The 26775-nt window shown below is 41.9% G+C and overlaps 1 protein-coding gene across 11 annotated transcripts in view; it reads left to right on the top strand.

Moving 5' to 3' along the window:
• Nucleotides 1-26775, top strand: part of LOC144593565 (LIM and calponin homology domains-containing protein 1-like) — a 304848-nt gene that overhangs the window by 146411 nt on the left and 131662 nt on the right. For all 11 annotated transcript variants that reach the window (XM_078399328.1, XM_078399362.1, XM_078399356.1 and 8 more), the window contains one exon: nucleotides 6190-6259. In XM_078399328.1, coding sequence (XP_078255454.1) covers nucleotides 6190-6259 — 70 coding nt within the window. The remainder of the gene's footprint in view (nucleotides 1-6189; nucleotides 6260-26775) is intronic.

Raw genomic sequence — 26775 nt, 5'->3', positions numbered from 1 at the left:
TTTGATTTTTAAAATTTATGTAATCTTTTTGTAATAAGCGGTAGAGTTGCTGCTTTACAGCGAATGCAGCGCCGGAGACTCAGGTTCGATCCTGACTACGGGTGCTGCACTGTAAGTAGTTTGTACGTTCTCCCCGTGACCTGCGTGGGTTTTCTCCGAGATCTTCGGTTTCCTCCCACATTCCAAAGATGTACAGGTATGTAGGTTAATTGGCTGGGTAAATGTAAAAATTGTCCCTAGTGGGGTGTAGGATAGTGTTAATGTGCGGGGATCACTGGGCGGCACGGACTTGGTGGGCCGAAAAGGCCTGTTTCCGGCTGTATATATATGATATGATATGATATGATATGAAAACCAATAGTTTAAAATTGGAGCATCACAATTAAAATTCTAAAAATTTGAACATTTAGTATTTTACTTTTTAGAGGTGCCAATACGCATTAGATGAGTCTGGGAAAGGTTGTGTATAAATGCTTGATGCCCCCATGCTGATTTGCTCAGGAGTTTGTTTGCTCCTTTTATTACTGTGTGTGAAAAACACAGGTCCCACCTTTCACTGTAAGTAAAAGTATAAATGGTCAGTATCCATTGGATGACATTATTAGTTATGATTATACATTTAGCTTGAAGGGTCCCGATTCAAAACAACACCTATCCATGTTCTCCAGAGATCCTGCCTGACCCGCTGAATTACTCCAACACTTTGTGTCTTTTTTTGTAAACCAGCACCTGTAGTTCCTTCCTTCAGTTTGATACTGGACAGGACCCGATCCACTAGAGTGAATCTTCCCAGCCCGATTGTCACTAATTGACCTGATATTGATTGTAACGTGATCTAAAATGTGCAAAATGACATTTGTGCACAGAATCACACACAGGTGGAGCTGCTTTCTCGGCAAAAGCCTTTTCAAAATAGATTCTATTGTTAACAGAATTAATAGGATCTGTAGCCTCAGAATGACAGACATTTTTCTCCATTTCCTTTAATGTCTTTGGAAGATGATAATAAGTATACTGCTATTCAGTTTAAGGAATTACAGCCAACGGGAATTGCTATTCCTCAGATTATAGACACAAAATGCTGGAGTAACTCAGCGGGACAGGCAGCATCTCTGGAGAGAAGGAATGGGTGACGTTTCGGGTCATGACCCTTAGAGATGCTGTCTGACTCGCTGAATTACTCAAGCATTTTGTGTCTATCTTTGGTTGAAACCAGCATCTGCAGTTCCTTCCTATACATTATTCTTCAGATTATTTTATTTGAAATCAAAACCTCACGTTACCAGATTTTACTGCGCTTGAGACTGAACAACAAAAATAGTTCTAAAGTCACGAGAGGACAAAGCCCAGAATAATGGGATTGTTATTCTGTACAGTTTGATTGGGTGATGATTCTACACCTTCATAGCCAATCATTTAGATGGGTGTTGTGCTGTGGAAACAACCAGTGAGGGTCTTCAAAGGGGAACTGGACAGGCACTTCAGATCAAACCAGACTGTTTGCTACAATATTTGCCACTGAGGGAATCTGCAGACTAGATATCTAAGATGTCACTAAGACCATCAATTTTCATCTCATTAAAGATGCCTGGCCCTGTTCCTCCCTATGCTAATCTGCTGCTGAAATTCTCATCTATGCTTTTGTTACCTCCAGACTTCACTAATCCATTGCACATCTTGTTCACCTACCATCTTCCACCTTTTGTAAACTTAAGAAACCAAAGCTACACAGTCAGTTTCATTTTCCCATTATCTTTGTGTTTATTTCAAATTAAAAATGTCCATCATCATATTTAGATACCCCATTGTCTTACACATTCCTATTGTTAACTCCTCCAGTCCCACAGCTGATTACCTTTTCTGAGCATTGGTACTCCTCCAATTCTCACCCCTTGCATATTCCTAATTTTATTTGCTTCATTGTTGGTAAATGTGCATTTGGTTCCAATGTGAATTCTGGAAATCTGTGTTAAAACTGTTAGACATTCTATCTCCAATCCTCCTTTAAAACTTTCATTTAAATCTACCTCTTTGATCATACACATGTGATTTCATCCACATCTCCTTACATGGCATGAAGCACCTTAGGATATTTTACTACAGTAAATGAAATGAGCCATGTTTATATTGAGCTGAAGGAAATATCTTCTCAACCAGGCCTTAAGAAATAGAAACGTGTCATTGGGGAGTAGCAACTGTTTTCACAGAGAACGAAGAAAGATAAAAAATGGTGCAATTTCCCTAAATTCCAAATTAATGTTTAGAGATATAGCGTGGAAACAGACCCTTCGGGCCACCATCTCTGCGCCGACCAACGATAACACGTACACCAGCTCCGTGTTATCCCACTTTTGCAACCTGTACACCAGGAACAATTTACAGAAGCCAATTAACCTACAAATTTGCACGTCTTTGAAATGTTGGAGGAAACCAGAGCACCTGGAGAAACCCCACATGGTCACAGGGAGAACGTACAAACTCTGCACAGACAGCACCTGTAGCCAGGATTGAACAGGGTCTCTGGTGCTGTGAGGCAACAACTCTACCGCTGCACCACTGTGGTGCTCTGAATCTTGATAATGTTGGTAAAGGAGAGTTTATAAAGAAGGCAAAGAAGAGACTTCTGGTGCACACTAGTAGTGACTGAGCAAAATAGTGGTTCATGATCAATTCAAGGATTTACTTAGATGTTAGAACATCTAAATGTTAGAACAGGGATGCTGAAGGAGGTTTATGTCATTATTACTGCTGCCAAAAAATGAAGATACATATTTAAACAGTGCCTTTCACATTCTTTTCATGGTATTTCCAAATTGCTGTATACCCAAGAAGTTCTTGAAGTATAATTGATGTTGCAATATAAGTAAGTGCAACTAGTATAGATTGACCCAAAAGAACATTAGCTTAAAGGTGGACTTAAGAGTATTAACAACAATGGTGATGGTGATTGTGAAGATGAAAAAAGAGGCAGTAAATAATGTTCGCAGCCATGGAGGAAATTATGCATAACTGTGACCGATACGGCCTTAGTTCCATAGTTAATCATAGCTCCCATCTCCTTTGAAACCTTTTTTCATTCACAGTTATTTTGAGTGCAAGGAAATTGGTGGAATACTTTATTAATGCTCCTTCAAGGACGGCAAATGAAAAGGATTCATTCCATCTTCATATTCTTCCCTTTTACTCTCATTACATCAGCCTGAAAATTTTAACTGACTGCATTTGTAAAGTGCATGATCTGAAACCCATAAGAACAAAGAAACCCAGTGGAAGATGTTAATGTAAACTGGAACTAAAGAAAACAAAAGTAGAATATATGTTTTCAATTTGATTGTTTTTATAACCAGACAGTTGATGTGCCAGGCAATGTGTTTGGGATGATTTCATTTACATAATTTATCCTTTTATTATAAATAGAGTTATGGAGAAAGCGTATGTTCTCAAAATAGTTGTGATATATTTGTATCCTTTATTTGCTAATACATGTACCGACAATTTTAATACAATAGATTTTTTTCTAACAAAAATAGGTTGTAGATGGCATACTGGGGCAATGTGTTGTGTTATTGTCACTCTCCAGCCTTGTGTTACTCTCCAGCCTTGTGTTTAAGTTACAAAGCATTTAGAACTTCTAATGCTACAGATTTGTTGCCAGAATCTGGTGAAACTAGCCAATACACTTAGGTCCTGAAATTTTGAGCGAGTGGAATTTCTTCCCGGCACTGATGCACAATGAATGCACAATAAAGAAAGCAGTTGGCTATATGACCCTTCAAAAAGATAGGTTCCATAGTAAAATATTACCACTTAATACACTGTACGGTTATTCAAACTCAATCATCATTATGGGGATGACAATCCCACTGTGCTTTCTGACCATTAAGCCACATTGTGCACTGTCAGAGGTCAGGAAGCAGTGTGAATGAGTTTGAATCCTTACGGAAAAGGTCTTGCCTTCCCTTCACATTCCACCAAAATGTGAAAACCCAAAGTAAATATTTGCTCAAATCTAAAAAACAAAGCACTCCATGAAAGGTGACAGCCTATAAAGCAGTTTGGCATCAAACAATACAGTAAATGATTCTGGCTTTAATGCAGACAGAACAAAGATGAATGTATTCTAATGGAATTGTCTGAGAATGACATCTATCAAACTATAATTTGTGTTTTGTTATAATTGTTAAACCGTAATTATATTGAACGGCTGTTTGCTTCTCCATAAATTAATGTAACATTAAGAATTAGTTAGTGATTACAGCCAGTTCTAAATTAAGATGCTGTAAGGGGTTTCTGTGCCGAGCTTTCGCCCGACCTAAGGTCCCCGTGCCTTGCTCTGATCCCTTGACCAGGCCGTGCACACTGGTTCCCCGTGAGTGGTTCAACCCACTCACCCCTTACGGTTCTAGACACTGGACTTAGTTGCAGGAGCTCTTATAGTGCAGAAAAATTCCACCAGACCAGATTTGAAAACCAGGGTTTAAATGAAAAAGGCTTTTATTCAGCGCTTGGGACTATTGTCCACGAATATTTATACATTGCTATATGACATACCTATTAAACACGTACCGAATCACACGAATACTTATAACTATGAATCATTAAAAACACACAGTTCCACAAGACATATACACGAATACCTTTTACTTATGAATTCTTAAACACACAGTTCTACAAGACATATACACGACTGTAAGATGGGGAACGCACGACGCATCGCAACATTGACCAACACATATTTTAATACAGACCCAACGTTTATTCACAACCACCCTCCCCTCTACACTAAACTATGTCCAGAATATGTAGGATTTGGAGTACATGCTCACCATGGGGCTATTACTGGGGTTACTGGCTGTTCGTTTTGCAGTATTTCTTCCCGAGTTGCGTGCCTGTTCCTCTCTCTTGCATCTGTTCTTCTTGCCTGTCGTTTCTTCCTCCTGCATTCGTTTGACTTCCTTCTGACTCTCTTCTTGACTTCAGTTGACTTCTTCTTGACTTCCGTTGACTTATTTTTCACCCAAAAGTAGTGGCCAGTTATACTATTTCTGACCCGTCCTATCTCCCGCCAGATCTTGGAATCTCTTTGTTCAAAAAGATATGTATGAGTTTTCTTCTGATCTGCGCTTATGTTCGGGGATACCGGGGATGTCCAGACGGTGTTAATTGGTATTTCGTTGTGAGGTGATGGGTGTTAACTGGTTTCCCATCACCTACCAGGTAGTTTTCTATGGGCTATTGTGCCCCCTCACCGAGATGGACTGTTTAGGTCGGCTTGGGGCATTGTGAATATGCTGATGTCAGCGCCCCAGTGTCTGGACTCCGACCTGGTTTCGTAGGTTTCTGCATGGCCAATACCCATCCTTTGTTCTGGCCGTGGCTTTGCAGAAACCTAGAGACTGGGATGTAAGGTTTTTACTTTTTGTGGCTGGTCACGAGGTCCTGCGGCCATTTTAGGACCCACGGATTGTGACATCCTTTGTTAATCTGACCGCAGCCTTTCTCCGCTATCAGCCCCAGTCTCTCGTTTAAAATGTCCAAACTGCAGCTCTTTGGTTTGGTGTTGCTTTCCAAATGAGGGAAAACTTCTCAAATCTTACAATGCAGATTAGGTATCAACACCATATACACACATTATTTTTAACTTTGTTTGCAAAACATTTTACTATTGGAACCATGTGCCATAAAGTTAGTGTTAGGCAAGAGCACTAACTGCCTTGTTGCATTTATTGCTAGTTCTGTTGCAGATAAATTACCAGTTCTTTCCAAAGCTCTGGTTTCTTGGTTCTCTTGGGCAGTAGTTCTTGATAATATTTTAAAGGCTCAGTTGCAGTGCAATAATATGAAGTGTCAGTTGTATTTACATGAGATATGCATGGATTTAGTGTACAAAAATTAGGAGCTATTTCTTTTGGAACTCTGCAAAAATTGGTTAACCCAATTGCCTTGACTGTAGTCTCTTGACATCGGTATTATTGAAGGCTAAAATGCTTTTAAAATTGTCACCTGTTTCAATTATTCATTTAAAACCAGCAACTGATAAATCATTTGTTAACTGTAGTTGAGCTTTCTGATGGATAGGTTGACTTAACCCAATGACCAGGCAAAAGCCTAATTCAATTTGCTTCAGTCAAAGATTTTTCAGGCTATTAAATGTTAGGTCTTTTTATTCTTTCTTCTTTTTACTCATAGGTTATTAAATGCTATAAAGCCTGGGGCTGTGAAGAAGATCAACCGTCTGCCAACTCCCATTGCAGGACTGGTGAGTTTTAGGTTCTTCGTAATTTCACTTGAAGCTTAAATGTTCGGAGAACGTTTTACATTATGAATTGCCTAGTTTTTGAAACCAGAGGTAAGTGTTTTTACTCAGAGAAATGTGGCAGAAATAATGGTAGTACTGCCTGGCGTTGCAGTATTTTGCAGTTCACTGAACAATCTGTGTTAATAGTATTGATTGTGGGGAGAGAAATCATCTAAAATATTATGCTGAAGTTACAGCCAAGGCCATGAGGCTGACAGGTGCAGTTTCACTTCGATAGTTTTTCCAAAGAACAGAACCAATGCAGCAATGCTTCACTGTCCCACTGGACTGCAAGCAGAGTTTACGCAAATGATTCCTGTCAGTTTGAACATTGCCATCACCTGACCTCGATGCAGAAGGAAGCCAAAGGAGAGCGTGCATGAACAAAACATCCTTTTTAGATCCAAAATCTAATTTTGGCAGGAAATGGGCGAAAGCCCTGGAGAAAATGATAGGAACCTTAAATGATTTCTTGTTTAACTGGGCTAGTGCCACCCAACAAGAGCCCTACTGACAGACTGGGAGAACCACAACACAAACTCAGTCCTCTATTACATCAAAAGGGAGATACTGCAGGGAAGTTCCAAAAGAGTTAAATTGTGTTCCATTTCGATTAACTCTTACTTGCTTAATAATCTTTCTGGTTCACCAAGTATAAACGAGAACACAGTCAACATCCATTAATTTTCCTGTCAGGGATTCAAATTATAAAACAATTTGAATGATAGCTTCATAAAACATTGCTGTTTTGATTTAATCACTGTGAATCTCAGTAATTTTCACCTACAATACCATATGTAGCTGTGACTGTATTGAACTCAATACATTTAAGTCAAAATCAAACTATCCAATATTTGGAATGGGTGCCTTAGCATTCTCATACTAAGAGTAAAGAACTCATTCACATGTTCTTTTAATTAAGGTCTGTTGAGGCACAAACGTAATTTCAACCTGATTCTTTGTTACATCATGACGAAAGAACTCTAGAGCATAGCTTGAAGTTTAAACATGCCAGTTCACACTGCTGACCCATCCCACACGTTCACATTGATAGTTTCTCCTCTGTATCCAGAGCAGTTGATCACAATGCCCTCCCAACACAGCACCCTTACCCTTCAGACTCTGATCGCCCCAACTAACGGCAACAGTGGCGCATGGAGAGGATTATGAATGTCTTAAACATGCAAAGGTCCTGCAGGGTATGGTGCTTTGAATTTTACTACAATGAACTCTTGCACTTTGTGCTTTTACTGCAGCTTTCATGAGCCAGAACTTCCAGATCTTTGAATTATTGACCTTGGGAGTGTGCTGTGTGATACTGCCCCACATTTGACATTGCCCTCTGTACCACGTACACAGACATTGTCCATATTGAAAATTCATGGTAATATTCAATCAGCAGAATTGACAATATTGAGGTGACTGTCATGTAAAGAAATACTGTGTCACGCACTTGAATTTGTAATAACCACTCCTGCATTGGTGCAGCACCCTCTCCTCACCACTCCCCCCTCCCCTCCTCTCCCTACCCCTCACCTTCCTCCCACTCCCCCTCCATCCCCCCTTCCCCCCTCCCCACTCCTCCCTCCCCTCCCACCTGCCCCCTACGGTCGAGGAAGAAACGGAGGGCTTCGAGACCATCCTTGTGGGGGATGGAAGTGTAGAGTGACTCCAGTAGAGTGACTCCAGTAGAGTGACTCCGTTTCATCCTCGACCGTAGCACCAGCCAATCCCCATCTACCAACACTCTCCTCCGCCTAGCAGAGCTGGTTCTTACCCTCAACAACTTCTCCTTTGACTCCTCCCACTTCCTCCAAACCAGAGGCATAGCTATGGATACTCGCATGGGCCCTAGCTACGCTTGCCTCTTTGTCGGGTACGTCGAAGAATCCCTGTTCCGGGCGTACACCGGCCCCATCCCCGAACTCTACCTCCGCTACATCGATGACTGCATTGGTGCTACCTCTTGTACCTCACCATCTCCATCACAGGAGACATACTAGTGACGGACATTTACTATAAACCCACTGACTCGCACAGCTATCTGGACTACACTTCTTCCCACCCGGTCCCCTGCAAAAAGTCTATCCCCTACTCCCAATTCCTCCGTCTACTCCGCATCTGCGCCCGGGATGAGGTGATTCACACTAGGGCTTCCGAGATGTCCTCGTTCTTCAGGAAATGGGGCTTCCCCTCCTCCATTATAGATGAGGGTCTCACTAGGGTCTCTTCTACATCCCGCAGCTCCGCTCTTGCTCCCCCTCCCCCCACTCGCAACAAGGACAGAATCCCCCTCGTTCTCACCTTCCACCCCACCAGCCAGCGGATCCAACAAATCATCCGCCAACATTTCCGTCACCTACAACGGGACCCCACCACTGGCCATATCTTCCCATCCCCTCCCCTCTCTGCGTTCCGCAGAGACTGTTCCCTCCGTAAGTCCCTGGTCCCTTCCTACCCAAACCCAGGCACTTTCCCCTGCAACCGCATGAGATGCAACACCTGTCCCTTCACCTCCCCCCTCAACTCCATCCAAGGACCCAAACAGTCTTTCCAGGTGAGACAAAGGTTCACCTGCACCTCCTCCAACCCCATCTATTGCATCCGCTGCTCTAGATGTCAACTTATTTACATCGGCGAAACCAAGCGCAGGCTCGGCGATCGCTTCGCTGAACACCTGCGCTCGGTCCGCATTGACCAAACTGATCTCCCGGTGGCCGATCACTTCAACTCCCCCTCCCATTCCCAGTCTGACCTTTCTGTCATGGGCCTCCTCCAGTGCCATAGTGAGGCCCACTGGAAATTGGAGGAACAGCACCTCATATTTCGCCTGGGCAGTTTGCAGCCCAGTGGTATGAACATCAACTTCTCCAACTTTAGATAGTTCCTCTGTCCCTCTCTTCCCCTCCTCCTTCCCAGATCTCCCTCTATCTTCCTGTCTCCATCTATATATCCTTCCTTTGTCCCGCCCCCCGACAATAGACAATAGACAATAGACAATAGACGCAGGAGTAGGCCATTCAGCCCATCGAGCCAGCACCGCCATTCAATGCGATCATGGCTGATCACACTCAATCAGTACCCCGTTCCTGCCTTCTCCCCATACCCCCTCACTCCGCTATCCTTAAGAGCTCTATCCAGCTCTCTCTTGAAAGCATCCAACGAACTGGCCTCCACTGCCTTCTGAGGCAGAGAATTCCACACCTTCACCAATCTCTGACTGAAAAAGTTCTTCCTCATCTCCGTTCTAAATGGCCTACCCCTTATTCTTAAACTGTGGCCCCTTGTTCTGGACTCCCCCAACATTGGGAACATGTTTCCTGCCTCTAATTGTCTATTCCCCTAATTATCTTATATGTTTCAATAAGATCCCCCCTCATCCTTCTAAATTCCAGTGTATACAAGCCTAATTGCTCCAGCCTTTCAACATACGACAGTCCCGCCATTCCGGGAATTAACCTAGTGAACCTACGTTGCACGCCCTCAATAGCAAGAATATCCTTCCTCAAATTTGGAGACGAAAACTGCACACAGTACTCCAGGTGCGGTCTTACCAGGGCCCGGTACAACTGTAGAAGGACCTCTTTGCTCCTATACTCAACTCCTCATGTTATGAAGGCCAACATTCCATTGGCTTTCTTCACTGCCTGCTGTACCTGCATGCTTCCTTTCAGTGACTGATGCACTAGGACACCCAGATCTCGTTGAACATCCCCTCTTCCTAACTTGACACCATTCAGATAATAATCTGCCTTTCTATTCTTACTTCCAAAGTGAATAACCTCACACTTATCTACATTAAACTGCATCTGCCATGTATCCGCCCACTCACATCAGTCTGAAGAAGGGTTTTGACCCGAAACGTCACCCATTCCTTCTCTCCCGAGATGCTGCCTGACCTGCTGAGTTACTCCAGCATTCTGTGAATGAATAGATGGAGTTGGCGTGCTGGGCCTTCTCAGGACACTGTGGCCATTGACGGTGAGCCATGTGGGATTTCAAATGGCACACTGCCTTCCTCTGATCACAATCCATCTTCCAGTTATTCTGTTAATCATTCATACTGGGCAGGCTCTCAGTATCAACGACAATCACACAATTAATGGGTCTTTGATAGCATATCCAAGAGGAAGCAGAACCGTCAGTGACTTCCAAGCAATGTTATTAAAGATGTTTTGTAATAAGCCAAATCTGAAGACACCTCCAAAAGGATGATACATATGATATGTTAAAACGTCATAAGTTTTAGGAGCAGAATTATGCCATTAGGCACATCAAGTCCACTCCACCATTCAATCATGGCTGATCTATCTTTCCCTCTCAACCCTATTCTCCTGCCTTCTCCTCATAACCCCTGACACCCATATTAATCAGGAACCTATCAATCTCCACCTTAAAATTATCCATTGACCTGACCTCTACAGCCTCCTGAGGTAATGAATTCCACAGATTCACGACCCTCTGACTAAAGAGATTCCATTTCATTACCCTTTTATGAGAAAGAACTTATTCTCTCTACATCATATCAACATTTGAAAATCTCCATCAGGCGACTCTTCAGTCATTTCTTTGCTTGGTTTAAAGAGCTTCAGATTCTTCAGTAATGTTTTTATAAGTATATCCTTTTGATTTTTGCATCCATTCTACATTTTGGGCTGATGGGCCTGTTCCTGTGCTGTACTATTCTATCTTCTATGTCTCAGCTTTTATCCCTCCAGAAATGAATCCTGGTGATTTGCTATTTTTATGGCCAGATTAATCTGTGTTGCTATAAATAGTGGCTGTGGTTCAATTCTCCCCGAGCCCCAAAGGACCTATTCCATTTTAGCACATATTTTGCTATCAAAAACGTCCATAGTGAAATTCAGATGCCATTTAGATGCTGTCTTTGTAAATTCTGAGTAGTTTGCTGTTCAACAATTTGCCTCAAATCTGCAGGGAAGCACTTTCATCCAGATGCTGATATCAGCTGTTAAATTTGTGCAGTGGAACAAAGGGTTCAATGCGACTTTATAGTCACATATACCTAGGTTACAGTGGGATTCATTTTAGTATACAGTTCAGTGCAAGTATCGCGATCCATAAGCACATCTTAGATGCAGTACTAGCGTATAGAAATAGTGCTCTGAGACAGTATACAACAGTCACCAGGTTTGGCACCATTTTCAAGGCCCAGTTGTTGGGTCTGAGATTGGGACCTGATGCCATTGAAAAAGGTTAACCATCTTTTCAAAAGTTTTGTCTCAAAGTTTAGTTGGTGCAACAAGTTTTTTATTAACTTTAATGTCTTGATACTGGTAAGCTTAGCGTGGCACCATGGTTCTGCAGGTAGTTTCACTGCAACACCGATTTGTTTAGGGTTTGAACCATTATCCCCAAGACCATATGAGTTTTGCTCCGGTATGCTGTTTTCTTCCCATGTCCCAAGGATGTCCTGGTTTCTCAGTTAGTGGGCAACAGTAAATTGCTTCTCATGTAGTAGGAGAATCAGGGCTGTTGGTTGACATATGTGAGAGGATAGGTTGCAGAGAAATACGTGGTGGATGTATCATAGACTCAATGAGCCAAATGATCTCCTTCTGTTGAGTTCAGTTCAGTTTAGTTTATTATTACGTGTACCGAGGTACAGTAAAAAGCTTTTTATTGCGTGCTATCCAGTTAGCAGAAAAACAATACATGATTACAATCAATCCATTTAAAGTGTATAGAAACATGATAAGGGAATAACATTTAGTGCAAGGTAAAGCCAGCAAAGTCCAGCCAAGGATAGACCAAGAGACATCAAAGAGGTAGATAGTAGTTCAGCACTGCTCTCTGGTTGTGGTAAGATGATTCAGTTGCCTGATAACAGCTGGGAAGAAACTGTCCCTGAATCTGGTGGTGTGTGTTTTTATGCTTCTATCCCTTTTGTCTGATGGGAGAGGGGAGAAGAGGGAGTGGCCAGGGTGCAACTCGTCCTTGATTATGCTGCTGGCCTTGCCCAGGCAGCGTGAGGTATAACACATTGTGTGGGACACAATGAACTGCAGATGCTAGTTTACGAAAAAAGACACAAAGTGCTACAGTAACAGCGGGTCAGGCAGCATCACTGAAGAGCTTGGATAGGTGGCATTTCAGGTTGCGGTCCTCCTTCAGCCTGAAGAAGGGTCCTGATTCATATGTCACCTATCCATGTTCTCCAGAGATGCTGCATGACCCGCTGAGTTACTCCAGCACTTTTATGTCTTTTTTGACCTCCTGTGTTGTAATGAAATATGGAAATAATGAGCTTCCTCTTCCCTTTTGTAAATGTTACATTCTTTCAACATCTTTAATCCATGATTCCACTGAATGATTAAAAAAAATGAAATTGCCAAGTCTGATTATCATAATGATGCTATGATACGGCTGAAAATAGCAGAAAAACTAAATCAATAAAGTTCAAATCAGTCTCAGTAAATGCTGCCACAGCTCCAGAGAAACATCTTAAAATCTCACAAAGAACTGGCAAAATCTACCCAGAAAACAACTGTCATCATCTTTCATCTTCATTGCTAATGACACCAGTTAATGTATTCAGACATCGAGTAAAAACACTTACAGCTTAGTAAATAAAGCGTGGAGCTCGAGTTAACATTGTTCATAAATTTGCAGATGTCACCAAAATTGGTGGTAGAGAGGATGTTGAGGAAGGATATCTTAAATCACAACAGGATCTAGCATTCAGGAAAGTGGGTCGAGGAATGGCAAATGAAATTTAATTCTGACAAGTGTGAAGTGTTGCACTTTGGTATGTTAAACCAGGGCAGGACTTACACAGTCAGTGGGAGAGCCCTGGAAAATGCTGCAAAACAGAAACATCTGGGCATGGTTTCCTGAAAGTGCAAGTCAGGTGAACAATGTGGTGCTATGCTAGCCTTCATTGGGAAGGGTATTGAGTACAAATGTTGGCATACGTCGTTACAACGCATTGGTGAAACAATACTTACAGTATTGTGTCCAGCCATAGGAAAGATGTCATTAAATTGGAAAGGTTGCAGAAGAGATTCACCGGTATGTTACACGAATGTATAGGAAGGAACAGCAGATGCTGGTTTACACCTAAGATAGAGACAAAATGCTGGAGTAACTCTGCGGAATAGGCAGTATCTCTGGTTAGACGGAATGGGTGACATTTTGGGTCGAGACCCTTCTTCAGACTGAGAGTCAGGGGAGAGGGAAGCGAGAGATACGGAAGGGTAAGGTGTGAAAACGAGCGTTCAAAGGGGACAAAGTTCAAGGAAAATGTAGAATATTTCATTGTTAGCTAGGGGAAGGTGACAACAAGGCATACAATGCAAAATTTGACCAGGAGGATAGTCAGATTGGTTGGAGAACTGGGATGGAGAGAGAGGAAAAGCAAGGGTTACTTGAAGTTAGAGAAGTCAATATTCATACTGCTGGGGTGTGAGCTGCCCAAGCGAAATATGAGGTGCTGTTCCTCCAATTTGCATTGGGCCTCACTCTGGCAGTGGAGAAGGTCCGGGACAGAAAGGTCGGTGTGGGAATGGGAGGGGGAGTTAGTGTTGAGCAACCGGGAGATCAGGTGGGTCTAGGCAGACTGAGCGGAGGTGTTCAGTGAAGCGATCACCGAGCCTGCGCTTGGTCTTGCTGGTAGATAGGAGTCCACACCTGGAACAGTGGATACAGTCGATGAGGTTGGAGAAGTTGCAAGTGAACCTCTGTCTCACCTGAAAGGACTGTCAAGGAAGGGCCTTGGACAGAGTCAAAGGAGGAGGTATAGGGACAGGTGTTGTATCTCCTGCAGCTGCATGGGGAAAGTACCTGGGGAGGGGGTGGTTTGGGTGGGAAGGGATGAGTTAACCAGGGAGTTGTGGAGAGACCGTTCCGGTCTCTGCGGAAAACGGAATGGGGTGGAGATGGGAAGATGTGGCCAGTAGTGGGATCCTGTTGGAGGTGGTGAAAATGCTGGAGGTTTATATGCTCTACGTGACAGCTGATGGGATGTGCTGTATGCGACCACTGATGATGGGTTGCAGGCTTGAGTTTTGGAAAGAGGTTGAATAGGCTGGAAATTTTTCTTTTGGCGGCTGAAGGGTGACCTTACTGAAATGTACAAAATCATCGGGTGCATCGATAAAGTGAACTCTTACCATCATTATTCTAAAACTGGAGACCATAGGTTTTAAGGTGAGAGGGGAGAGATTTAAGAGGGACCTCAGGGACAATATTTTCACGCTGAGGGTTGTCTGTATCTGGAATAAGCTGATAGAGGAAAGTATCGAAGCTATACAATTAGGATTTTTAAAAGGCATTTGGAGAGTTATGTTGATAGGTAGTGTTTAAAAGGGTTCAGTTCAGCTGCGGGCATATAGATCTAGCTCAGAATGCCATCTTGGTCGGCATGGATAAGGTGAGCCAAAGGCCCTGTTTCCTCTGAATGCAAGGTCATTGTTAAATATTTAAATTGCACTACTCATGCATTGGGAAGCTGCCAATGACAATATGTCTCCCATTCTGCTAAGACCTTCATGGGGGTATCTTGACTTTTTTTTAAAATGGGCGCCTTTAAATGTGGAGAGTCTCCCTCTGATGTTGCAAATGTGGTCTTGATTTTGTAACTAGCTGTTAGATGGTTGCTGCTAAATATCAAGGATTGTTAAGGACTTTGATCAGAGAAATGAGTTAGGATCAGGGTCAAGTTGGAGTCAAAAGAACAAGAGTAATTCCAGCTCATCTGATATCTCATTCTAAAAAGGCGAATCCAAATTTGGTTATATGATAATAAACAAGTTAAAGTGCCAAATGGTGACTCATACCAAGACTAATGCTGGCAAACATTGGAGACTTAGCATTTAAGAAACATTTGAAAGTACACGTGGATTGATATTTCGTAGGAAACTATGGATCTAATGCTGGTAAATGGGATTAGTATAAATAGGTACCTGATTGTTGGCATGGACATGGTGTGTCGAAGGGTATGTTTCTGTGCTGTTTGACTCTGTGACTCTATTTCTCTCCACTTTAAGCTATGACTTTTGTAAACACATTTTATGTTGCCATGCTATGCCAGGTTTTGGCCAGAGCTGCATGAACCTCTGCAGTATGCGGAGAACTTCTCCTGGTAGTTGTTGGGTTTTGCCTTTGACTGTGTCCCGATGAATCTGGTGAGTCCAGCGTGAGCACGAGGAGTCTGGATTTGATTGGTATCTCACTCCGCTTTAATCCAAAACAGGCCTGGAAGGATCAAAGATCAGCAAATTACAATATTTTCACAACTTTCACTAGAGAAGGAAAGAGACAAGTGCCAGGCTGAAAAGGTTTTAAAATCCCCTGCCATTTGTCATGGCGTAGTACTCAGTGTCCGTATCAATATCACAAAAGGATTGCTTCACCTCCTGGGCAGTCACTGTTATTTTAGACATTTTTCTCTTCAAAATTAACCCATTAAAACTACATGCAAAAGATCCCATGGCATTATTCCTAAAAACCCTGTAGGGGTAAGATAGAATTATAGAACACAGGGGCATGGAGTTGGCCACTTGGCCTTTTAATCTGCTCCGTTATTTAATACGATCAGCTTTTTCTGTAACATATTCCTGCTCGCTCCCCATACACATTGGTGCCCTTAGTGTTGAGAAATTTACTGACCTCCTTATTTAAAAAAATCAATTACTTGGCCTGCTGAACCCTTTGTGGCAGCAAATTCCACAACATCACCACCGTCTGTGTGAATAAAAACTTCTCCACATCTCAGTCCTAAATGCCTTGCTCCGTAATCTGAGCCTGTGACCCCTCAATCTTCACTCCCCAGCTAGAGGAAACATCTTACCTGCATCTACTCTGTCTAGCCTTGACAGAATTTTGTAAGTTACAATTATATCCCCTCTCATTCTTGCAAACACTACAGAGGACAAACCTAAACAAGCTCATCTCTCCTCAAATGGCAACTGCTCCATCCCAGAAACCAGTCTGATGAACCCTTGTTGCACTGACTCTATGGCAAATATATCTCTTCTCACATAAGGAAACCAAAACTACACACAAAACATTTCAAGTTTGGACTAACCAAGCCCATAAGACTTCCTAATTCTGTACTGAAATCGTCATGCTATGAAGCTCAACCTACCATTTGTTGTCTTAACCACGCTGTACTTGCACATTTGCCTTCAGTTTCTGGTGTACAAAACTATTCTTTATTTTACCATCAAAGTGAATAGCTTTCCATTTATCCAGATTATGCTGCATTTGACAAGTTTTTAAGTCACTTTGAAGCCTCTTTGTATCCCCCTCACAATTCACAATCTCACCCAGTTTAGTGCTGTTGTTAAACCTTACAATATTACATTCTGTTTCCTCTTTTAAATCATGATATATGTTATGTATTTGTTGAGGTCCAGGCACAGATCCCTGCGGTAATCCACTAGTTACCTCCTGTGATGCTGATAAAGACTCATCAATTCCCAACTCTGTTTCCTGGCTATCAACCAATTTTCATTTCATGTAAATACGTTACCTTCGATGGCATGTGCTTTAACTTCTCCCACATGAAATGTTTATGTTTATTTATCAAAAACTCTCCAGAAATCCAAGTGCAGCATATCCACTGGTATTCCCTTATCTATTCTGTCAATTACATCCTCTTAAAAGCTCAGTAGGGTAAACACAATTTCACTTCTGGAAATTTATGCTGATCGTGTCTTATCCCACCTATACTTTTCATGAGTCCTGTTACCTCCCCCATCACAATTATCTCCAGCATTTCCCCCTTCTTGAACTCTGTTAACCATTTAGGGGTGGCACAGTGACGTAGCAGTAGAGCTGCTGCTTTACAGTGCCAGACACCCGGGTTCCATCCTGACTGTGAGTTTGTACCTGTACCTGTTCAGAGTTTGTACGTTCTCCCCATGACCGTGTGGGTTTTCTTCTGGGTGCTCTGGTTTCCACCAACATTTATGGATAGGACAAGGTTTGGAGGGATATGGACCAAATGCAGGCAAGTGGGACTAGCGTAGCTAGGACATGTTGGCCGGTGTGGGCAAGTTGGACCAAAGGGCATTTTTCCACTCTGTATCACTCAATGACTCTATGACTCCATAACGTACAGTTTTATAGGTTAATTGGCTTTGGTAAAATTGTAAATTAATCCTAGTGTGTAGGATAGTGTTAGTGTACAGGGTGATTGCTGGTGGACGCAGACTCGGTGGCCAAAAGGCCTGTTTCCACGCTGTATCACTAAAGTCTAAAGCATTTCTGAAATAGGTTCATTGGCCTTTCTAGCACCTTGCTGTACACAAATTAACCACCATCTTCTTTATTTCACAATGGTGACTACATTTCAGAAGCACTTGATCAGTTGTAAAGCATGTGGAGATGACCTGTGATTCTGACTTTACTGAAAAAGTGCAAGATCTCACTGTTACGGACAACTAATGGACAAAATCACATTGACCTCCTTCAGTGTCAGCACTGAGCACCAATTTTGGCAAAAAATGACGTGTCAATGTAAGGCTCATTTTCTAAGTGCTTTCCCTGATAAGGAACATAGGTGATCAGAAACCTATTAACAATTAGCCTATACACTTTGTAACTTTCTCTGCTTTCTTGTTCTGAAGCAGTCTCTCTAATATGCTTGTGTACAGGGATCACTGGTTGGTGCAGACCGAAGGACCTGTTTTCTCGCTATATCTCTAAATACACTAAACTAAAAACTAAACTGTAACAGAATTTCCCAACATCTATACTGAATATCCTGACTAATGAAGGCCAATGTACCAATAGCTTCCTTTACCACCTTATTTACCTGTGCTGCCACTTTCAGGGAACTATGCACCTGTACTCCTAGATCCCTCGGCTCTACAACACTCTTCAGGGCCCCACTATTCATTATGAAGGTCCTGCCCTGGTTTCACGACCCTGAATGTAACACCACACACGAATCTGCATTAATCTCCATTGGCCATCCTTCAGCACACTTGCCCAGATGATCAGGATCCTGTTGTAATTTTTGATAACCCTCTTCACTAACTATGATGCCATCTATTTTAGTCACCTGCAAAGTTACTAATTATGCCTTGCATGTTCTCATCTAAATTGTTAATATAAACCACAAACATCAATAGCCCCAGCACTGATCCCTGGGACACACCACTGGCCACAGGCCTCCAACCTGATAAACAACTTAACACCACCACCCTCTGCTTCTTTCCATGAAGCCAATTCTGTATCCAGGCAGCTAGCTCTCCCTGTGTAATGTGATCTAGACTTCCAGAGCAGTCTACCAGTTGGAACCTTATCAAAGGGCTCAGTGAAGTCCATATAAACAACGTTTAATTATAATTATATTTTTTTATCTCAAGCTTCCTCTGTGAAAACTGACAATGGAAGCTTTTAGGATGTTTTTCAGCAGTGTCCTTTTTTGTGGATTAAGATTTTGCAAGAATGGAGTCATTCCATTCCTCACCTCAGAAAAGGATGCAGCCAAGTTGCCAGGAGTCTCCATGACATTTGCCTCCGCAGTGATGGAAGTGATGCGATCAGCATGTGCAAGGCCTAGTCTTGTGACTGTAGTACACCAAAGAGTGCTGACAGGCATAGAGTTCACCAAGAGCTCAGCACGCCCAAGATTTGATGAGCATTTTCTGATCAAATTCGTTTTTGAAGATTATGTAAAGCTATCAGGCTATAGTAAAGCCCTCACAACCTGGCATGCTGTGGATGTTTGTGGTGTTGGACTGACAGGTACTTTGGACGATTGAATATTATTCCTATTAATACCTCGACATTTTTTTAATTGACAATTTTTTTAATGATGTTATCCAATATTTTTTAATTTTCTAGTGAACCCTGTAAGTTTCAGGGAGGACTGGACTGGAATCCGGGTTCTAGTGAGATTCAGGAGAACATGGAAAATGGGGGCCACATGAGTTTCAGGTAACTGTGGGAACCAGGGCCCCAGTGAATTTCAGAAAAAACATGGAAACCAGGGATAGACACAAATGCTGCAGTAACTCAGTGGGTCAGGCAGCATTTCTGGAGAAAATGGATAGGTGATGTTTCAAATCAGGACCATTCTTCAGACCATTGGAAACCAGGGCATTGTAGGTTTCAGGGATACATGGGAACTGGGCCGTTGATGAGTTTTGAGGGGGCTCTGGAAATATCATCTGGTGCACCTGATGCTAAACCGACCAACATTTCCAAATAATCAGATGTCAGGTGATTGGAGTTTTACTGTTTTTGGATATTTCTCTACAATAGCAATGCCTACTTTGCTATTTTCATATTTGCTGTCAGTGTATGAATACGTTATGTGATGCCTCACACATACTGTAGCTCAAGGTAGTTAACGGCAACAACTTACATTTATAAGGTACTATCCTGGAGTGACATTGTCCACAACATTTCACAGGAGGATAATCATACAAAAATTTACCCCCATGTCAAAGTAGTAATAGTAGGACAGTAACTGAATGTTTGAGGTTTTAAGTATCATTAAATAGAAAGAAGTGGAGAAGTGAGAGGGATTTCAAACCATTAGAGACTTTAGGTATGAATACAAAAACATAACACAGGATGCAGGCAACATGTGCATGATGTAACTGCATTGCTGATAACACTATTGTACTTTTACATCTTTATAAATCTGTTAAAATTGTTCAATATTCTTTTATTACCTTTTTGCTTTAGCAAAGCTTTTAGACAAGTATTTAGTTCTCAGCACACCCATTTTATGATTTTATTTTGTATTTTAAGATTGAGGAAGTGGGATAATTAACTGAACAATGTTTATCGCACGTCGTGTCACTCAAATCAATTACAATCAATGGAGTTTGTCCAGACCTTTTACACAAGAATGTCCAAGCAGACTATAATACTAGGAAGTCTTGGTGACCAACCTTTAGAGTTTAAACTGAATACACTGTTTAAGTAAATACAACAGGGTCGTGTGAAGAAAGGGATCTTGCTGACTGATGCAACCAAAGCATGTTTTACTGTTGTTATTTTCTAAAGGATAGGCAGACACAGGGGCCATTAAAGCAAGTGAGAATTTAAAGCATTGCTTTATACAGAGGGACAATAACAATCAAATCTATTGTGAGTTAATCAGATGTTTGCTATGATTGAAAACACTACCTGTCATCCCCTTCTCAACTCTCTTTATTCATGTTCCTGATATTTCGTGTTTAGAATGACGTTTGCAATGGTTCTCAGCAATGGGTTTGTGATCCTGAAAATGTTGTTGTTTATCTTGGTTTCTGCCCAGCTGGGGTTTCTAATCTGGTGTTGCAGCCTGTGCTCTTAATTTCTCTCTTCACTCTGACCCATGCAGGGTCAGGCTTTGAGCACTACCTATAGTAGAGTAAAAGGAGAGAACTATAATTTCAATCACAGTGTGGCCTGGACAATTAAATTCTACATTTTTTAAAAAGGACATGTGTTTATAGAATCCTATCTATAGCATCTGAAGTGTAGTCACTGTTGCAGTGTGAAAAATGAAACACTCTATATGTACATTGCCACATCACAAAAATAGCAATGGCCAGAAAATCTGTATTTGGTGATATTGATATACTAAATAAAGTTCTCTGGCTTTTCTTTGAAATTGTGCCACTACCCAGAAGAACGGGCAATATATTGATTTAATATTTCATACCAAAATCACCGTCACTAGCACTTTAACAGTCCCTCAGTATTTGTCTAAATTATGTAATAAATTCTCTGGATTGGGACTTGAAGACAAAAACCTTTGCCTCGAAGGCAAGTGATGCCATTAACTGAAGTTTATCCTGGATATTTTTAAGGCAGAGATAGATAGATTCTTGATTAGTGCAGGTGTCAGAGGTTTATGGGGAGAAGGCAGGAGAATGGGGTTTGGAGGGAGAGATAGATCAGCCATGATTGATTGGCAGAATAGACTTGATGGGCCAAATGGCCAAATTCTACTCCTATCAATTATGATCTTATAATCTGACAAAAATACATCCCACTCAATTTGTAAGGCTGTACTGCGCTTAAAGTTTTAACCATTTCCTTCTCATTGCCTTCTACCCTCAGAATAAATGTAAATTATATTTTTGTTAATGACATTTACTGCATTGATGAAGTGACCACTTTGCTAATTATTGATGGTATTCTTTGAATTACTAATGCTAAAACAGTCCCAGTTCCCAGCAAATATTGTATATATTCAGTAAGTGGCTAACACTACAATCACCACAGTCATAGTTCTGCTAGCATGGAGCCCTGATGGAAATGTCCATTTTGCATCGTCTGTTTTTGTTCATCAGTGCATTGGTGGCACCGCTGCCATTTATTAAAAGACTTGTGACCTTGAGCTCTTATTATTTTTAGATTTAGGTTTATTATTGTCACATGTGCTAAGGTACAGAGAAAAGCTTGGCTTTGCATGCTATCCAATCAAATCAGATAATACTATAGGAAAATAACAGCAGATGCTGGTACAAATCGAAGGTATCACAAAGTGCTGGAGTAACTCAGCGGGTCAGGCAGCATCTCTGGAGAGAAGGAATGGGTGACGTTTCGGGTCGAGACCCTTCTTCAGACTGATGTGGTTTTGGGTCGAGACCCTTCTTCAGACTGATCTCGACCCGAAACGTCACCCATTCCTCCTCTCCAGAGATGCTGCCTGACCCGCTGAGTTACTCCAGCATTTTGTGATACCTCAGATAATACTATACATAAGTACAATCACGCCAAACGCAAGTATAATATGTAGAGCAAAGGGAAAGATACAAAGGGTAGAATATATTTCTCAGCACCAGTTCCAAAGTTCAATATCCACAATGGGGTAGAGGTGAATAGGACAACTTCATTTGCACATTCTTTCCTGTGCCGTTCTATAAAGATCTTCGGCCTAACTTAAGAAGTGGTTACCTGATTAGTTCCAAGACCAGCTATGTAAATCTATGTCAAGTAGGTTCCCTTTGAGGGAATTACTTGTGTGTTTCTCCATCAAACTCCACATCCTCATCCTCAACACACCCGTCCAAGCTTACTATTCACCCAACACCAACATCCATACCGATATGCTAATCAGGCCCAACCTGACATTACCCTCTCACCAACCAGTGGTTCAGCACCACCAACTGCCAATTCTACCTCACAAATATCAATCCTGTGATTATTAAATATTCGTCATTTCCCACTGCGTCTGGCAAAACAAAAGCATTACCCCTAGGAATTACTCAGTACTTATAATGGATCATTAACCAAACACTTCCAAATGACCATACAACAATTTCATTTGGGTGCTAACTGCTGGGAAATTCAGTACCTGAAGAACCAACGGCTCATCTGATACTGCATTAGGCTAATGATCCTTCCATCATGTGTTCTAACAGAACACACAAGGAAATTGGATAACTCAGGGTCTTGGCCAGATACAGTGGCATACAGGCTATCTTCAGAACCTAATCGATGCATAACTAACCCCTTCCTTCCAATGGCAGCCTTCTTCCTCCAGCCAAACTTTGACCTATATAGCCTGTGTGCCGTTGTATCAGGCCTGAGTTATCTGATTTCCCTGATGAGGGTTGGAATCTAACAAGGGTTGGAGCAGGCGAGGGTTGTTGATGGGAATGTGAAGAGGCCAAAATTAGGATTAGTATAAATGACTGCTTGATGGTCAGCACTGACTCAAAGAGCCTGTTTCTAACTGGTAGAAACAAGGAACTGCTGATTTACCAAGGCACAAAATGCTGGAGTAACTCAGAAGGTCAGGCAGCATCCCTAGAGAACATGGATAGGTGACATTTGGGGTCAGGACCCTTCTTCAGACTGTTCTAACTACCAACTCTTGACATTCAATGGCATTTCTATTACTCAGTCCCTTACCATCAATATCACCAATAACTAGCATTCAGTTTCTACATCTTGTACAATACTGCACTAGGAAGGATCAAAGTGGAAGAAAATGCCAAGCTTTAGGGAAGCTGCCAAGGTGGGACTTGCTAACTGTAATGTTTTCTGGGCATATTGCCCTATTACATGGTGTTGTCTGTCAATCTATTCTCAATTTAGTGTTTGCCAGATCTAGCATTCCTTGAGAGTGTTTTAGCTTTATTTCATTCATAGCAAAGTTCCAACAAGGCACACAATCGGGCTGCAATGTACTCTTGGCACCTTCACATCTTCGAGTGTTTCATGCATTAAGTCCTTGTAACATAATATATCTAAATATACTGGATGATTAACTGTGGTACTTAAAATAAATGTTGGTGGTGGTGGCAGGCAAGAGAGGTGACCTGCAACAATAGCTGTAATATGTAAGCAGCAGAGCATAGTTAGGCAGCTCTGCAGTTGGGGTACAGTGAGAAAGAAAATGAAAATGCTGGACATTCGACTCAAGTTTCATTCATTTGTTGGTATGTTGTGGGTCAAATGTGATATGGTACCTGATGGTGCAAAGGAACAATATACCAAGATATTAAAGAAGACGGTAATCCTAATTGGCACTCGCACTGTTGCTTCGAGGTCACGTGTCCTTTGCAGCAGGTGGCACAATCCTCTCATGATTTGGTTCCAGCAGAACCAGTTTTCATCAAATGTTGTCAGGCAATGGCAAAGGTCTGAAAATATAGTTGCAATGCGTAAAAGGTAAGGTTGGGCAATCTAGCTTTGCCATCTAGTGATTTCCAATGCATTCATTACTGCATTGTCCATTGCTTAACCTAAGGAAATATGCAACTTACTTAAAGAATTATACATTGATTTTCAGCATCTGTGTATTGTCAGCAAGGCCAGCATTTATTGCCTATCTCTAATTGCCTTTGAGAAACTGGTGGTGAGCCACCATCTTGAGGCACTGCAGTCCTTTGGTGAAGGTATTGCTTCTTGAGATTTAAACTGATGGCGAACTGGCAATATATTTCCAGATCTGGATGGCGTATGACTTGGGATCTGCAGATGGTTGTGTTCTCTTGCACCTTCTTAATTGTAGAGGTGATGGGTTTGGGAAGTCGTGTGGAGGGTCCTGTTTGAGAATCTGCAGTGTATTTTGTAATGCTTCACTATGTTGCCATTGTGCAGCGTTGGTGGAGGTAATGAATTTTCAGTGAGATTGATGGTTCTCCATCCACGTGGACTGCTTTGTTCTAGAATGTGCTGAGGTACTTGAGAATGGTTGGCACTGCACTTATTTGGGCAAGTGGAGATGCATATAGTTGTAGGTATGCAGGTGGAGGGATGATCTTGGGATGTTGGCAGTGAGTATTTTGGCATAGGATACCTAGACTCTAACCTGGTAATAATAATAATATGCCTTTATTGTCATTGTACACAAGGTACAACAAAATTAGAAGTGCTACAGCTGATAACAGTGCGACAGTGCAAAGACAATTGTACAGACATACGAACCAACACAACAAATGCCAGTATCAAATAAAAACCAATTTAAAAACCTAATAAATAATGAATGGGTTAAACACTTAAAATTCTTACAAGAAAGTTCCTTTTTTTTAAATGAGAATAGTCGAGTCATGTGCTTCACTGTTCTTATTGCCCAGGGAAAGAAACTGTTCTTGAGTCGATTTGTCCTGGCCCTTAGGCTCCTATAGCGCCTCCCAGAGGGCAGGAGAACAAACAATTCGTGTCCTGGATGAATGCTGTCCTTGATTATGACTCTGGCCCTGTTCAGACAGCGTGAGCTGGTGATGTTCTTCAGAGAAGGTAGTGGACAGCCGATGATTTTCTCTGCTGTCCTGATGACCTTTTGGAGGGCCTTCTGGTCTGCAGCCGAGCAGCCAGCATACCACACAGTGGTGCAGTATGCCAGTACGCTCTCGATGGTGGAGCGGTAGAAGGTCACCAGCAGATTCTCCTTCAGTCTGTTTTTCCGGAGTAATCTTAAGAAGTGCAGTCTCTGCTGTGACTTTTTCACTACCGCCTTGGTATTTGCAGTCCAGGAGAGGTCCTGGGAGATGGTGGTCCCTAGGAACTTGAAGGTGGAGACCCTTTCCACTTCCTCCCCATTTATATGAAGTGGGGTGGTCTTGAGACCATAGGATTTATGTTGCTGGTTTATTTGGACTTCTTGTCAGTGGTCACCCCGTTAATATTGATGGTGGAAGATGCAGCAATATTAATGCCATTGAGTATCCAGGACAGTTGGTTCATTCTCTCTTGCTGGAGATGGCCATAGTCAGTCACTTTCATGACTCCTATCAACCTTATCCCTGAAATTTGTTTGGTTTGACTTGGACTGTTTCTTTTGCTGAGGAGTTGTAATTGGAATTGACCACTACCCAATCACTTGCAAACAATCTCATCTCTGACCTTTTGATGAAAGGGTGGTCATTAATGCTTCAAACAGTCTACTCCTGCTGTCTCAAGGATCTCTGTTGTATATTCTGGGACAGAAATGATTGTGCTTCAAGAATGACAACCACCCTCCTTTGTGCCTTCCTGTGACTCAAACCATAAGACTATTTTACCTTTGATGCCCATTGACTTCATTTTTACCTTAATGCAAAGGGCAGCTACTCTCAACTCACCTCCATGCAACCAACAGCTGAAAACAGCACCCTACCATAACCATGACCCATGTTTTCCCAAGGCACAAAACATTATGAATGCCTGGCATGTGGCGATATGAATTAACTCAGTCATTGAGCCTCCATGAAGGAAATGTTTTGATTATTACAATGAAGCTGTTCATGGGCAGACATTACATACGTGGGATTGTATTACCCCAACATTAACCATGAATGCTACATTTTATGACAATCTGCAATACATTATTTAGAGGCGTGGCAGATGGCTTCTTGGAGACCAAGGATATCCTCCTTTGACTTCTGATCCCCTTGAATGAAGCAGAAACTAGAGCAGAAGAATGAAATGATACAGCATCTTATGCTTGTTAAATATCCCTCCAAGGCATTGGAACAAAACGTTAATTCTTGGACAGACCAGAGGATGTTATGGTATAGCCTGTCAAGGGCTCAAAGCTTTTTGTGATCTGTTTCCTATTGCACAACTTTAACCTTCACCAAGGCATGAATCAAGTGGAATGAGAACTGCCTGAGTTCCAGTCTGCCTGTTCATAGTGAGATCTGTTACTGCATCCAGTGAATTATGACTGCGTCTTGCTTCATTTTCATTTTATGCCCTTTCTCTCCCATAGAAGATCAAATATCTGTTAAGATGAACCTTCTTTTCGATGAAGGGTTATTCCCTTTCAATATAATACATTCAATATAATACATTCAACCCTATGAGTCCTCATCTTGTACAGACTTTTAATGTGACAAAGTAAGGAATAGCTATTCATATAGTTATATAGCATGAAAATTTACCCTTCGTCCCGATTCCTCGATGCCAGCCAAGATGCCTATGTAAGCTAATCCAATGTACCTGTTTTTGGCCCATATTCCTCTAAACACCTATCCACTTGCCCATCCAAATATTTTTTAAATGTTGTACTTGTACCCACCTCTATTACCAGTGCACAATGGTGCAGTGGTAGAGTTGCTGTCTTA

Source organism: Rhinoraja longicauda, chromosome 1, assembly GCF_053455715.1.
Source record: "Rhinoraja longicauda isolate Sanriku21f chromosome 1, sRhiLon1.1, whole genome shotgun sequence".
Classification (NCBI taxonomy): domain Eukaryota; kingdom Metazoa; phylum Chordata; class Chondrichthyes; order Rajiformes; family Arhynchobatidae; genus Rhinoraja; species Rhinoraja longicauda.
The sequence above is the reverse complement of the archived record's forward strand: the minus strand, read 5'-3'. Positions and strand labels throughout refer to the sequence as shown.